The sequence below is a fragment of the Sprattus sprattus genome (assembly GCF_963457725.1).
Source record: "Sprattus sprattus genome assembly, chromosome: 13".
NCBI lineage: Eukaryota > Metazoa > Chordata > Actinopteri > Clupeiformes > Clupeidae > Sprattus > Sprattus sprattus.
Genome location: NC_137911.1, coordinates 27,963,976 through 27,978,128, shown reverse-complemented (window position 1 = coordinate 27,978,128; position 14,153 = coordinate 27,963,976). Strand labels below are relative to the sequence as shown.

The 14,153-nt window shown below is 44.5% G+C and overlaps 1 protein-coding gene across 1 annotated transcript; it reads left to right on the top strand.

Annotated features, from left to right (window-relative positions):
- Positions 1-2,124: 2,124 nt before the first annotated feature.
- Positions 2,125-13,154, top strand: lbh (LBH regulator of WNT signaling pathway). Its single transcript, XM_080849863.1, has 3 exons — positions 2,125-2,319; positions 8,492-8,594; positions 11,448-13,154. The coding sequence occupies exons 1-3, from the start codon at positions 2,291-2,293 to the stop codon at positions 11,655-11,657; spliced, it is 342 nt and encodes a 113-aa protein (XP_080705989.1). The 5' UTR covers positions 2,125-2,290; the 3' UTR covers positions 11,658-13,154.
- The last annotated feature ends 999 nt before the right edge of the window (positions 13,155-14,153 follow it).

Below are 14,153 nucleotides of genomic sequence, written 5' to 3'. Positions count from 1 at the left end.
AGTACAAGTTTTTCCAGCTGAGGTTTTAGCAGTTGTGCTAGTTAAAAATATATGATGTTGAAAAAAAAGTAATTCACCACTTATAATTTGTCCAAGAGTAAACTCTGCTGGATGAAATTAATCAATTTAAACTGAATAGAACTGCTACCCTATTTACATACGTAGGGTAGCAGTTCATCAGTTAGGATCAGTCCATGGACAGACAGAAGCATCAACAGAAGGCAGCAACATTACCAGGACACAACCAACGGCGCTCACGGCACGTCCCATTACACAGGGATAGTGTAAGGGACATATTGTGGTATTTTATTTTGATTTGGATCCAGATTTAAAAGACGAAATGCCAGATGAAATGCCAAATACACACTAATTTTGTATGACTCCCGCCATAATGTTGACCACAATTTTCAATTTTTTCAAGGGGTTTGGTTTTGTGAGCATCAGGGTCATTATAGGAGTACTACACAAACCCATATGTACGAAACTAAATAAAGCCATAAAGATAGAAATCTAGGTCCGCCAAAATTGAGACGTAAACACTGTAGTCACTTCTTACCCAGACTCACTAGAGGGCGTCCTCGCGCTAAACCCATATTCTGTGTATCAGTAGCTACTCTTTTCCACCACAAGAGGGCGATCCTGCTTTATTGCTGGAGGAGCGCAATGGAAAAAAAGCTAATTTAGTCCCAAATATTGTTGTATGTTAAAATATGTGTCTATTTTTACCGAGCACGGCTATTTTGATTCATGAGAGGTATTAGTTCAATAGGTGTTTTTGTACAGCTGTTGAGCTATAAGTTCTTGAGTGCATGTCAGTAACAATGCCAAGGTCATGGTAAGTGCAGAGGGGACAGTTATGAAATGCACGCTCCTTTCAGGTCCGAGGTGCAGCTCTTTCACCCGAATAATGCCCGTAACCGGCTTTGAGATCACCCAGGTTTTCATAAATCATAAATCAAATTTGAAGCTAAGTAAAACGAAGTAAAACATACACCAATTGGCCATTACTCACACGGGTGTCTGCATGTATGATATAATTGTAATCTAGTGTCCGATGTGTGTGTTGAGAGAGGACGCGGAGTGGGCAGGCCCTCCCTCTCAATATTTCGTATCGGCAGAACTTTAACTGACACCGGTCCAAATATTAGAGGCACGTAGGCAGCAGGTAGATTGCTAAAATAGCAGCTTACCGCATTCGGTCAGACAAAGGCAATGGTTGACATGCTATTATCTGTAACAAACATTCTAAAATAGCAACCTGGTACTGCTGGTACAGTATGAAACATGTTAGATATGCGAACACTGGTCATTAGGATGGGTAGGCTATGTCATTCATAGTAGCATTATCACTGGTAAGAAATGTGCTTCATACCTGCTTCAAGCAAGACTGTATTTCAACGCTAAATAATGTCATTATTACCAAATACTCAAACAGCAATTAGTATTACGAACACTATTAGGCCTACATGTATATTGCTGAGGAAGAGACCAGTCAAAATGTAAGAATGTGCAGGCTGAGTGGGCTAATATAAGTCAAGGTAAGCCAAGCCAAGGGCTGAAGACTGCATGACGCATGTAGGTTACACACCACACACGCACAAAGAATCTGAATCGCAAGTGAACTAGGCAGTTTAAAGAACATTCTTAACCCCCACCCCCTTACAAAGACAATGACATATGTCGGCCTCTGACAACTTTGGTTCCATTAGAACTATAGTAATAAATACAGTGGGCAACAAAAAATAGAATAATTATATACCTTACACTTCATATAATGCTTACATAAATTGCTGTGCGGTGTATTAGCTACACGTGGGATATTACATTTCGGTATGGTGTGATTTTTTAGATAGCATGAAGACAGCTATGTGCGTGCAATGCAGCATCTCCCGTCCTCCCAATGAAGTCCTCTCGCTCCCATTGGCGTCACAGGCTGGGACCGTGTTTGCTGTGTGATTGGTTGGCAGCCATGGCTCAGTGAGCGCGTTGCTCAGCGGCTGCCATTCAAGAATTTGAGGACTCGTGCGGTGGGGGTGTGTCGCAAGAAGCGTGAATCCCCGCCTCCTACATAAAGTCCAAAGGCAGCGCTGGCAAAGCTGTAGCTCAGTAGTTGATGGCAAGAAGTGAGACGCTTTCAATTCCGTATTGAGCTGTGCTTTGAAGAAGTTTTTTTCGCTCGAACAATCGCCGTTCATCACCATTGTTTAAGAGATTCTCGTGAAGGCATCGTGAACGCGTAAAAGACACGGGCTTTCCTGGATCAACCCTGTGCCCGGACACCTGCAAATTCATGTCTGTGTACCCACCTGAATTGTACTGGTAAGGTTCGCCTATTTGTGTTCGAATTTGGTTTGATTCGTTTTGACAACTTCGTCTATTACTGGCCAACCTGAGAGTGTGTCACATATAGTTTTGCTGTAATTAAAATCGCTGCATACAGACTGATTTTGATTTTGTTTGTTTGTTTTTATTTTGAAGCGTTGTGTAGGCTTCTTGCGCACCGGCTATGTTTGCGGCCGGTGTTTGTCGCTTGTTCCGTGAACTAATCCTTTCTGGATGTCAGGGGTTACTGATATGTTTACATGTTTGTCGTTAGTCAATGAGTGCCTGAGCAAAACGTGTGGACTAATTGCGCAGGGGCCAAAGTTGACATATATTAGGAGCATGTAGGCCATTGGACCGTAGACAGATGGAGGTCGGATAAAATGCCAATAGTTTTGGCTCAGAGAGCACAAATCGATACTGACCTTTTGCAAGGGCGCATTGTCAAGTCACACAAGAAATGTTGCGGTATCTTTTAATTATTCAGAGTGTAGGCAAACTGGTTTAGACAAAGTGAAAGCACAAGTTGAGCTTGAATACTGCCGCCTCTTATTCTTCTGTCAAATAAACAGATGATTCTGAGTAGAGCGGTGGTGGAAAATAAATATTAGGCACAAAGGTCGGGCCCCGATGCAGTAATAGCATCTGTACCACTTCACTACATCCACATATTGCTTGAAACGGTCTGACCGTTTTACCTGAGCAAAGCAAAAAAAAAACATTTGTGAAATAATTGGCTTTGTTATTCTGTTAAAACGAACGGGTTGTAATCTTCCACGTGCATTACTCAGCGCCATTTAAAAAAAAAAAAAAAAAAACGTTTGCCGCAGGCCAATCATGGACTTTCTAATGGACCTTCTCCAGGAGCTCGCGTGTTGGTCAATTCGGGTATTCTTGACTAAGAATGTTGGATGGAATCGCAGCCCAGTCGTTCTTTTTGGAGGGGTTAGGGGCTCGCTGTATACACAATGTTTACCCTATGATGTGGGCCTTCTTGCATGTGAATTGCGAGCGTTGGTCGTTACCCTATGATGTGGGCCTTCTTGCATGTGAATCGCGAGCGTTGGTCGTGCAAGTTTGGTTCAAGCCGATGTTTTGCTACTTTGTTACATCAACACCAGCAGTGGAACAACGGCGCGTGGTAACTGTGCGTCGGGGCTTCTTGTCAGGTGAGCAGAGGCGTTCGGAGGAGTCGCGTGGGAATCACCCTCCACGAGTTCAAAGCTTCCAAAACACACGCGCCCACTCAGACAAGTGGAAAGCACGGCCTCAAGAGATTCCCCAATTTGACACCCCACAACTTTCCCTTGTTGGCGTGATGCGCATATTCACAGCACATGCTGTTATGGTGTATTGTCACAGAAAAAAAAGCCCTGTTTGATGGAAAACAACACCACATAGGTATTCCTCTCTCTCTCTCTCTCTCTCTCGCTCTCTACTGTCTGTTTGTTTTGTATTGTCTCTGTGTATCTTTCTTTTTCATCAGGAAGTGAAGCCCCGACCTCTATTCTCACCACAAAGTTTGCTAGGCAGAGCTGCCCTTTGTGCGTCTTCTCGCTGCAGGCTGAGGTTTCGCTCTCCAAACCTTGGTCTCCAAACCTCAGTGTTTGTCTGCAGCAGGGCCTGAACTAAAGAGGACAGTCATAAACCCCTCTTCTCTAAGTATCAAGCTTGATTGATGATCACAATGCTCCTGAAACTGACAAGTTACCCAGTAACTTTGAAACTCTGAAAAATTTTCCAGGTTTAAAACGCCACCCACTCTTGACAATCGTTTAACTAGACAGTGGAAAAAGAGATTCTTTTCAAGTTGTACTTTAATGAAGACGTTGACTTTTCGACTCTGAGTGGTGTTGCCTCCCAGTTTTTGCCTGTGGACCTTGAGTTATTGGGTGCTTGGCGAGGTGTTTGAAAACTTAAGTAGTTTCCACTTGTACACATGATTGGAGAGCATACAGGTAATACTGTACACAAACAGAATCAGAATTTCACAGTACTTGTCTGAAAGTGAAAATGCTTTGTGTGGTCGCAGTGGAACGCTGCAGCTAAAGTCAAAGTCTAAGTGTTTATTGTTGCATGCACCAAATTGCTTCAGCACAGCAACATTCTTAAGACTTGACCAGCATCATCATATACGCATCGAGATGACCTGAACACAAAGTTGCAAATGCACAGCCTTACACAGTGGCAAAACTCTCTCCAAGGTAGACACAGAAGTCTGATTAGAGTCTTATTCAGGAAGGGAGGTCAGGGATTTTAGCTACATCTGCACTGCTAGTTGTGTAATACACACACACTCGCACACACTCAAAGGGAGAGAGTAGGAATGTTTGTTTCTTCAACTTGTGTGTCTAAGTTCTATGTCTATGACCAATGTCCATCCTGCATGAAGTCTGGTTTCTAATCTCATGGCTCCATGAGTCCAGCCGAGAAAGGAGCATTGCCAGTCCCAAAATGGGGCAGGGGTTGTTGTGTAACTTCTTGGAGTGGGATTGCAGTTGTTGGAGTTGAGGTGTGTGTGTGTGTGTGTGTGTCCAAAAATGTCTTATGTTTGGCTATGACCTATTTTCTGTGCCGTTTGACGCCAGACGTCACTGCTCTGGGAAAGGCTTTAGTGTGTTGTTCATAGGATTCATTGCCCGGGGGGGCAGCGAGCGACAGGTGGGATTTATGAAGTACCGCCACATGAGCGGGTGAAGGTGATACTGTCAGTAGCACTCAGAGAAGTCTTCCCACAGTCCCTGCCAAGATGGCAGGTGCCGTCGCCATGCTAAGATGACCCAATGGTCAGTGTCAGTGGTGTAGTGGTCCCTGGAGAAGTGAGTATACTCTTATTTATTTATTTATTTATTTTGAGTAGCCCATACAGCACAGGATAAACGCCCTGTTTTGAGAAGTGGGTAAACGCAATGCTGACTGAAAAATAAGTGGGTATACCTGCATATACCCCGGACTACACAACTGGTCGGTGTGTGTTGTTCTCCTTTTGTGAACTGCCATTTTTTTATTCAAATTTATACCTCATTTGGTGGTTCAGGAGAGGTCTGAGTGTGTGTGTGTCCAGACACGTGTGTGTGTGTGTGTGTGTGTCCGCATGTAATTGTTTTTTTTTTTTTTTTTTTCCATCTTATTTTGTATCGGCCTGTTGGAGCCTTTTAGAGACCGAAAGGAAGATTATTGGCTCTGCGAGACGATGAAATGCGAGTGGAGGTTCTGTTATGAGCTCAGACTGGATTAGATGGCTGTCAATGTTATCTTTGTCTGAGACGCGCTTGTTCACGGTGAGGTCTGACTCTGATTGCTTTCAGATGCATCTGCACCACTAGATGTGTTTCATTCCTAGAGAGAGAATTCGTTTTTGTGTCCCATCATGTTATGCCTATGATGGGGATATGGCATCTAGTTTTGTTACCAAAGTACTATCCTGAGCTTTTTTTTTTTTTTTTGTATCTAAAGTGATGATTCCTGTTGGGAAAGGCACATCGCCAGACCCCAAATGGGTCAAGAGGAAGGCTGGTTGTTGTGTAACTCCTTTCTGCCTTTGAGTTGGATTGAGTTGTTTTGGTGTGTGTGTTTTCGTGTGTTCGTTCGGTTGCTCGCTCGCTCACTCAAAGTCTTTTTCGTGTGTGTGTGTGTGTGTGTGTGTGTGTGTGTGTGTGTGTGTGTGTGTGTGTGTGTGTGTGTTCGCTCACTCAAAGTCTTCCTCTCGTGTGTGTGTGTGTGTGTGTGCAAGCACGCTAGAAAGAGGCCTAAGATCTGCAGTTCCTCTCCTAGCAGGATGTTTATACGAGCCCAGAGCTGAATCATAAGGGGCCGTGTTGAAGTGTTTATCCTCTCCGCTCCGCTCAATCCGCTTCTTCCTTTGTCTGTAACTTGCGCAGGACACAAGTATTTCTGCTGCTACGAGAAAAGATGACTCCTTTTCTGGTTTTTATGGGATTTTTCGGCCCATTGTTCATTCACAATGGGCGGCTGTGTACTGTAGATGGTGTGCAGCATCCTGCATATATTTGTCAAAGACGAGGCTTTCAGCACGCTCTTCAGGGTGCAGTAGAATGAGTGAGTGACCTGTGGTCTCTCCAGTATGTGAATGAGTGAATGACCTGTGGTCTCTCCAGTATTAGAATGAGTGAATGAGTGACCTGTGGTCTCTCCAGTATTAGAATGAATGAATGAGTGACCTGTGGTCTCTCCAGTATTAGAATGAATGAATGAATGAGTGACCTGCGGTCTCTCCAGTATTACAATGAATGAATGAGTGACCTGTGGTCTCTCCAGTATTAGAATGAATGAGTGAATGACCTGTGGTCTCTCCAGTATTAGAATGAGTGAATGAGTGACCTGTGGTCTCTCCAGTATTAGAATGAATGAATGAGTGACCTGTGGTCTCTCCAGTATTAGAATGAATGAATGAATGAGTGACCTGCGGTCTCTCCAGTATTACAATGAATGAATGAGTGACCTGTGGTCTCTCCAGTATTAGAATGAATGAATGAGTGACCTGTGGTCTCTCCAGTATGTGAATGAGTGAATGACCTGTGGTCTCTCCAGTATTAGAATGAGTGAATGAGTGACCTGTGGTCTCTCCAGTATTAGAATGAATGAATGAGTGACCTGTGGTCTCTCCAGTATTAGAATGAATGAATGAATGAATGAGTGACCTGCGGTCTCTCCAGTATTACAATGAATGAATGAGTGACCTGTGGTCTCTCCAGTATTAGAATGAATGAATGAGTGACCTGTGGTCTCTCCAGTATTAGAATGAGTGAGTGACCTGTGGTCTCTCCAGTATTAGAATGAATGAATGAGTGACCTGTGGTCTCTCCAGTATTAGAATGAGTGAATGAGTGACCTGTGGTCTCTCCAGTATTAGAATGAGTGAGTGACCTGTGGTCTCTCCAGTATTAGAATGAATGAATGAGTGACCTGTGGCCTCTTCCAAGCTTCTGCAAAGTTATACGCACTAGTATTTCTGAATGTTTCTGGAAACCTGGAGTTGAATGTCAATCAAATGCATGACAACTTGCTGACAGCCAGGAAAGACGAGTTCACTGGAAATCCTTGAGTTCTTCAGAAGTCGTGTTGATGAAGATAAACATACTGTGTGCTGGAACTCAAGGATTTGGAGCTGAACATTTCCAGTGAACTCATCTTTCCTGGCTGTCAGCAAGTTGTCATGCATTTGATTGACATTCAGAAATACTAGTGCGTATAACTTTGCAGAAGCTTGGAAGCGACAAAGCCCCACTATAACAGACTTGTTGGGTCTGGATATGGGTTCCTTGCGTTCAAGTCCAACAATAATGCTGGCTGGAATGTGGTTCAGGAGATACACAAACAGAAAGCTATTATTCCTAGAGCATTTCATCCCGAATACAGCCAGAGGATTTCAGTCCTGATGAAAGAAAACATTCAACTGATGACAAAAGTATGTGCCCGGGCATTAGGCAGCTGTCTTGTTGTCTGGTCTTCCTGTTAAGTTCAGCTGGTGTTTTATACAGTGCTCAGATGCACAAGTGTGGTTTTTGCTATGGTGTGTTTATATTATATATGGCTGTGTGTGTTTGTATTATATATGGCCGTGTTCGCTGAAATGACCCGGTCTCCTAAAGCCTGCTCGGAACTGCACGCCCACTCTGGCACTTTCAAAATGACAACACATGCACTGACAGACACACCCATAAGCTCTTTCTATAATGCCTTTTCACACACACACACACACACACACACACACACACACTACCCCAACACCCCTTTTCCACCCACTGCTGCTGAAGCACCTTGTCTGTGCAGGATTTAACAAGTCAATCCTTGAGTTTTAGCACTTTTCTGACCTGATGAAAAACAACAAGGCCTTAATCTTTTACTGTGGAAGTCTGACATCATTCACCTGTCCTCAGAAGACTTGTATCAATTGTATCCCGTCATGCTTGATCGACAATGGCCTGCTGCTTACGCACACATCCCCCGATTTCCTGAGCCTTGTAACACACCAGTTATCGTTCTGTTCCCCAACATACATAAATATGCTCTTAAACACCTTGTAACACACACACACACACACACACACACACACACACACACACACACACACACACCGACAAATAGTTGTGAAAAGTGTTGAACCTCACTTGAAGTGTTGACCTTTTGACCTTTGTGTCGTCCTCAGCCCTGTGTTCGTGCCCAGTGGAGAGATGACAGAGGTGATCATCAGCAGCAGCCCGATCGAGGACATGAGGCTCAGCCCCAATAAAGACCGTCTGACCTTCCAGGTAACCAGCAGCAGCACCTCACAGAGACCGCAGATCAGCGCTCATAAAACACTGCCTCTCGTGACTCCACACACAACACACACACTCATAAAACACTGCCTCTCGTGGCTCCACACACACACAAACACACACATTCCAGACCCTGAGTGGAGTGGCACTTTTGCTGAGGATTATGGGAATTGTATTCTCTGAGCAATAAATCTCTCTACAGTGCCTAAATCGTTAACTGGAAGGTCGGGTGTCGTCATTCGCATCCTATCTATGCGTTGTGCCTTTCACTGATGTGAGGGCAGCACTCTCCAGTCCAGTCCAGTCCGGTCCGGTCCAGTCCGGTCCAGTCTAGTCCGGTCCAGTCCAGTCCGGTCCAGTCTAGTCCAGTCCAGTCCATGCAGCACTTTGGGCTATTTATAGAAGAGATCATAATGTGTCTGAATGATTTCTCCCCCCCTCCCTCCCTCTGTTTGCCTCGTTCAGAGGCTGCAGTGAAGGTCTGGTGACCTCCGCGGGGTTCATTAGCTCCCAGAACATAAATAAAAATCCAATAGAGGAGACAATGAATTTGCGGGAAATGGTGTATGTGTGCTTGCGTGTGTGTGTGTGTGTGTGTGTGTGTTGGCCTTGCTCACAGCTGTGTGCTGTACAAAAGCAGTGTCCTTGCCAGGGGTTCGTTGTTCCTTTGTTTGTCTGTTGCATTATCTGGTTCGTTTGGTTCGTTTGGTCGGAGCCCAACACATTGACCTTGATGAGAGGACGCCACCAGTGCCATGAGGATGGGGAGGGGGAGGGGGAAGGGGGGGTTTAGATACAGAGAGGTTCAGTGTCTCCGTGTCAGTCATGTTGTTCTTTCTTTCTCTTTTTTTTCCTCTCTCTCTCTTTCTTTGTTTCTTTCTTTCTTTCTTTCTCTCTCCATCTTGACGATAATACTGAATTTCTCTCCGTCTCTCTGTCTCTGTCTCTGTCTCTGTCACACACACACACACACTCTCTCTCTCTCTCTCTCTCTCTCTCTCACCCCCTCTCACCCTTGCTGAAGCCACATCCTTGTTTTGCATACTTTCTTGGCTTTTGGGTTTTGTGCTGAAGCTCTGTGCTTTTCTCACACACTGCAACCTTAAGCACAGATCTGACCTCTGGGGATACTATGAGGTATGAGTATGCATACAATTAGAATTGAGAGTAACCTAACAAACACTGATAGATGTTCATGTTGCGTGTTAGGAAATATATTCAAGCATTTCCTTTTAAAGACCCCCAAACCTTTTCAAATCTAGTTGAAGGCTAGCGTTTGAGAATTCCTTTGCCTCTGCAGAGGGGAGGAGATGAGTTGTGCTCCTCTAAGTTCCAGGAAATGGAAATCTTTGCTACTCCGGTAATCCCAGCTATGTGTCTGGAACAAGGCCACCTCCAAAGGAAGGGGGGGTCTGTCAGGGAGCAGTGACCTCCAGGACCAGGGTGGAATGTCTTCAGAGGGAGAGTCTGGGGCACGAGAACGGGGCAAATGATCAGCGGGTCCTCTTAGTTTTAATGAACTGGGCTGATTATCAATACAATATGATTGATTATCGTTATAATATGATGTCTCTCTACACTCTATTGAACTGCTGTTCTATGCTCAAACTGCTCAGTGAATTCAGAGAGGATGCATCACCCTACCACTGTGTGTGTGTGTGTGTGTGTGTGTGTGTGTGTGTGTGTGTGTGTGTGTGTGTGTGTGTGTGTGTGTGTGTGTGTGTGTGTGTGTGTGTGTGTGTGTGTGTGTGTGTGTGTGTGTGTGTGTGTGTGTGTGTGTGTGTGTGTGTGTGTGTGTGTGTGTGTGTGTGTGTGTGTGTGTGTGTGTGTGTGTGTACTCAAAGAGGTGGTTTGATCAGCATAGATGGAAGTATGAATCTGTCTGGTGGCTCCTTAATCATTCCCCAGGGCCTTTAACAGTCATGAATTGTGGTGGGAGGCAGTGAGATGTGGCACCTTAGCCGAGCTGCTCTTTCTTGTGGCTGGCCTAGAGTCCGCTGTCGGATGTGTTAGGACATGAATGGGAGATGTTCCCTTGAGGAAAAAAGTAAATTGTTTTTATATCATTCCTCTTCATGCCCTCATCCCAACCACATGGAGACAATGAACACCTACACCTTTTTTATTTGATCCTTCTTTATGACCATCCTGGGCTAGTTCGGCCATCTTGTCTGAAGCATCAAAAAGACTAGATGGACCGTAACTCTGTGAGACTCATCAAGGCTGTTTTATCCATGGTCCTCCTGCACCTATGCTTGACAGTTGATGGCGCTTGTGATAAACTGACCACATTTCTTTTTTTCTTAGCACATTTCAGAGCAAATTGTAATTATGTACATCAATAATGACTTCATCTTTTTGAACTGTGGTTTACTTTGTGTTGCTTAGTGGTTAAAGGGCTCTGAGAAGTAAAAACAAATATATATATATTTTAAAAGTAAAAAAAAAAAAAAAAAAAGCTTGTTCAATCTGGGCCTGCTGCCCAAGCGGTGACATGGCTTTCCAGCCAAGTATGCGTCTATAAATACTCTTCCACTTCATCCTGCTTATGCACACATCCCCCCGATTTCCTGAGCCTTGTAACACTCCAGTTATCTTTCTGTTCCCCAGCATGCATATATATGCTCTTAAACACCTTGTAACACACACACACACACACACACACACACACACACACACACACACACACACACACACACACACACACACACACACAGACAAATAGTTGTGGAAAGTGTTGAGCCTCACTTGTAGTGTTGAACTGTATTCCATCTTGACGATAATACTGAATTTCTCTCTCCCTCTCTCTCTCTCTCTCTCTCTATCTCTCTCTATCTCTCTCAGATTTTCCCAGACCCCTCAGACTTTGAGCGCTGCTGTAAGCTGAAAGACCGGCTGCCCTCCATCGTCGTGGAGGCGACGGAGGGGGAGGTGGAGAGCGGCGAGCTGCGCTGGCCCCCAGAGGAGTACCTCATTCAGCAAGAGCAGGAGGACGCAGCGCTCCGCGCCGGAACCATCCAGAACGGACAGACAGAGCAGAACTCTCAGCACTAGACACGCGCACACACACACACACACACACACACACACACACACACACACACACACACACACACACACACACACACACACACACACACTTACAGGCTGATATAAATATATATATTCATGTTTTTTGCAAATACACACAGTGCACATTTGCTTACACAAATAATGACCTGGGGACAATTCCACCCATGTACACATAATCAAATCAGAAGAGCGTAAATACAAACACGCTCACGTGTAACACACACACACACCTCCTGTGATTTCGTCTGGACGCGATGGATCACATCAAAAGAATCCTCCCTTGCCCTAACCTCTCCTCTCACCAGCATCACACACACTGATGACCTATAGTTCCCCTTCTAGTTGAGCGGTCATCAAACGTGTGTGTCGAAAAAGGAACAAAGACATTTGTCTGTCCCCAGTTCCTTTCCTTTAGATAGTTGATGGAAACACACTCCTTAAGTCATGGATTCAACGAAGAACGTTCTTCTGGGATCAGTTAGAGATTGCCATACAACTGCTGCCCCTGAAGGACTTCAGAGCTAGTGTGTGTGTCTGTGTGTGTGTGTCTGTGTACCTGTCACTGTTTTGTTGGAATGCCATATGAATCTTACAGTTGCACATAGGAGGGAGATGAACGAAGGAGTAAGAAAGCGATGAAGATGAAGATGGATGTTCAGAGTGAAAGTGACACTTTGCATTTGGCAGAAATGTACACTGAGATGGCTAAATAGGGTGTGGGTGAAGATTGATTATTTTTTTTATTTTTAATTCATAAGTAATAAGATTTTCTCTGCACTGAACTGTAACATAAGGCGCTGTAACTGTGAGGAAGCCTGTTTTCGAGGTGAGGGGAAGTGTATTTATGTTTGTAGAAAGCAGCTCCGACCCGGCTCTGTCATTCGTTCGATGTTCTTCATGGCTTCAGTCTCTGCGGTCCTCATGCTATGGAATCTTTCTCCTGTCCCCATGACCTGTTGGTCTATCCATGGTTAAGTAGCTTTTTGATGTAATACTCATCCATTCTTGGGAAAGGGGGGGGGGGATTTGTCCTTGAATTTGTCCTTCCCTCAAATTACTCTGCAAAGTCAAGCACTGCACACAGTTGTGTAGCTTCTTCTTTTTTTTTTTTCTTTCAGTGATTGAGGAGCTGTAGCCCTGGTTGCTAGGGGCATGTGGTGCTCGTCGCCATAGGAACTCACCTGTGGGTTTAGTTTTTGTAAAGTTCTGTTGTGTTCTCCTGAATTGTTTGTTTTTCCTTTTCCAACTCTACCATAGGGCTTTGTACAGAATACTTCGTCCTATAGCTAACATAAACAAGCATTCTCTTTCATATAAACACCCGCGCACAACACACACACGTTGGTAGATCACTTCTTACTTTTGTAAGCTCAGGGAGAATAGTCACCATGTTTTGTTTTTTAATTTTGTATGTAGACCACGTTCCCCCTGCGACAAGCAGGGTTTGTAAATAAATAAACATTTAAAAGTGCTTTCCAATTCTGTCTCTCCGTGTCTGTGTGTGTCCACTACTCCCACATAGCATAACATGAAATTCAGTTGTGTGTGTGTGTGTGTGTGTGTGTCTCTGTCTCTCTCTCTCTCTCTCGCTCTCTCTGTGTGTCTGTCTTTCTGTTGCAAGTTGTGGATGCAGTGTTCTGTTCTGTATGAACAACAGAAGCCGTCGTGATGGGATGAGGCCTGTGGTGTGTGTGTGTGTGTGTGTGTGTTTCTTGTCTTGCATGAGTTTCAGTCAGGAAATGTACATGCCACCAAACCAGCATCCCCCCCATCTCTCCCCATCCCCCTCGTGACAACAGAGCGAGAGACATGAGCGCTGCACACTGCTACTTCCTGTCAGGGTACAGCTGCTGTGCGAGTATGTGTGCGAGTGTTCGAGTGCATACTCTGTATATAGCAACCCAACAAAACCACAGACTGCCTTCCTGTCTTCCCAAAGACATTTGCACGTTTCCTCACGATCTAGTCCTCCATGTTGACATGTGAATTTGAGCTTGACATTCGGTGTGGCAGGTTGTGATTTTAGTTTTTTTGTAAACTTGTTTCAAGGCTTGCCTGGCAGGAGGTTCGCTCCGATTGGGGTAAAGAAGGGGAAAGCCCATCAAGTTTTTACACAACCTTCCGCCTTTTCTTCCTTCTCAACTGGTAAGGCTCCTCTCTAAACTTGTTCTGTACACGCACACACACATACACACACACATAAACACAATTACCTTCAAGATTAACCTTTCCCGGAATCTGTCTGAGCAGTTCAGGAATGTGTCTTGCAAACCTATTAATAAGAGTATGCATCATTTGTTAAACAACCTTCTAGTTTCCCCATTCCAATGTCATTACTGTTTGTCAAAAGAAACACCGTACATGACAGAAACATAAAAGACTAGTGAAATGTAGAAATGCATTGTGGGTCCTGACCATAGAAGTATCAAAATATACCTCCACAGGCCTGACTGGTGGTGCTAGTTAACCTTAACCTTT

What these genes read in the sequence shown, in the direction of transcription:
- lbh (XM_080849863.1), top strand. Translation starts at nt 2,291, where the DNA reads ATGTCTGTGTACCCACCTGAATTGTACTG. An exon ending in TACCCACCTGAATTGTACTG is followed by an intron (nt 2,320 to 8,491) that starts GTAAGGTTCGCC and finishes TGTCGTCCTCAG; the next exon opens with CCCTGTGTTCGTGCCCAGTG. An exon ending in AAGACCGTCTGACCTTCCAG is followed by an intron (nt 8,595 to 11,447) that starts GTAACCAGCAGC and finishes TATCTCTCTCAG; the next exon opens with ATTTTCCCAGACCCCTCAGA.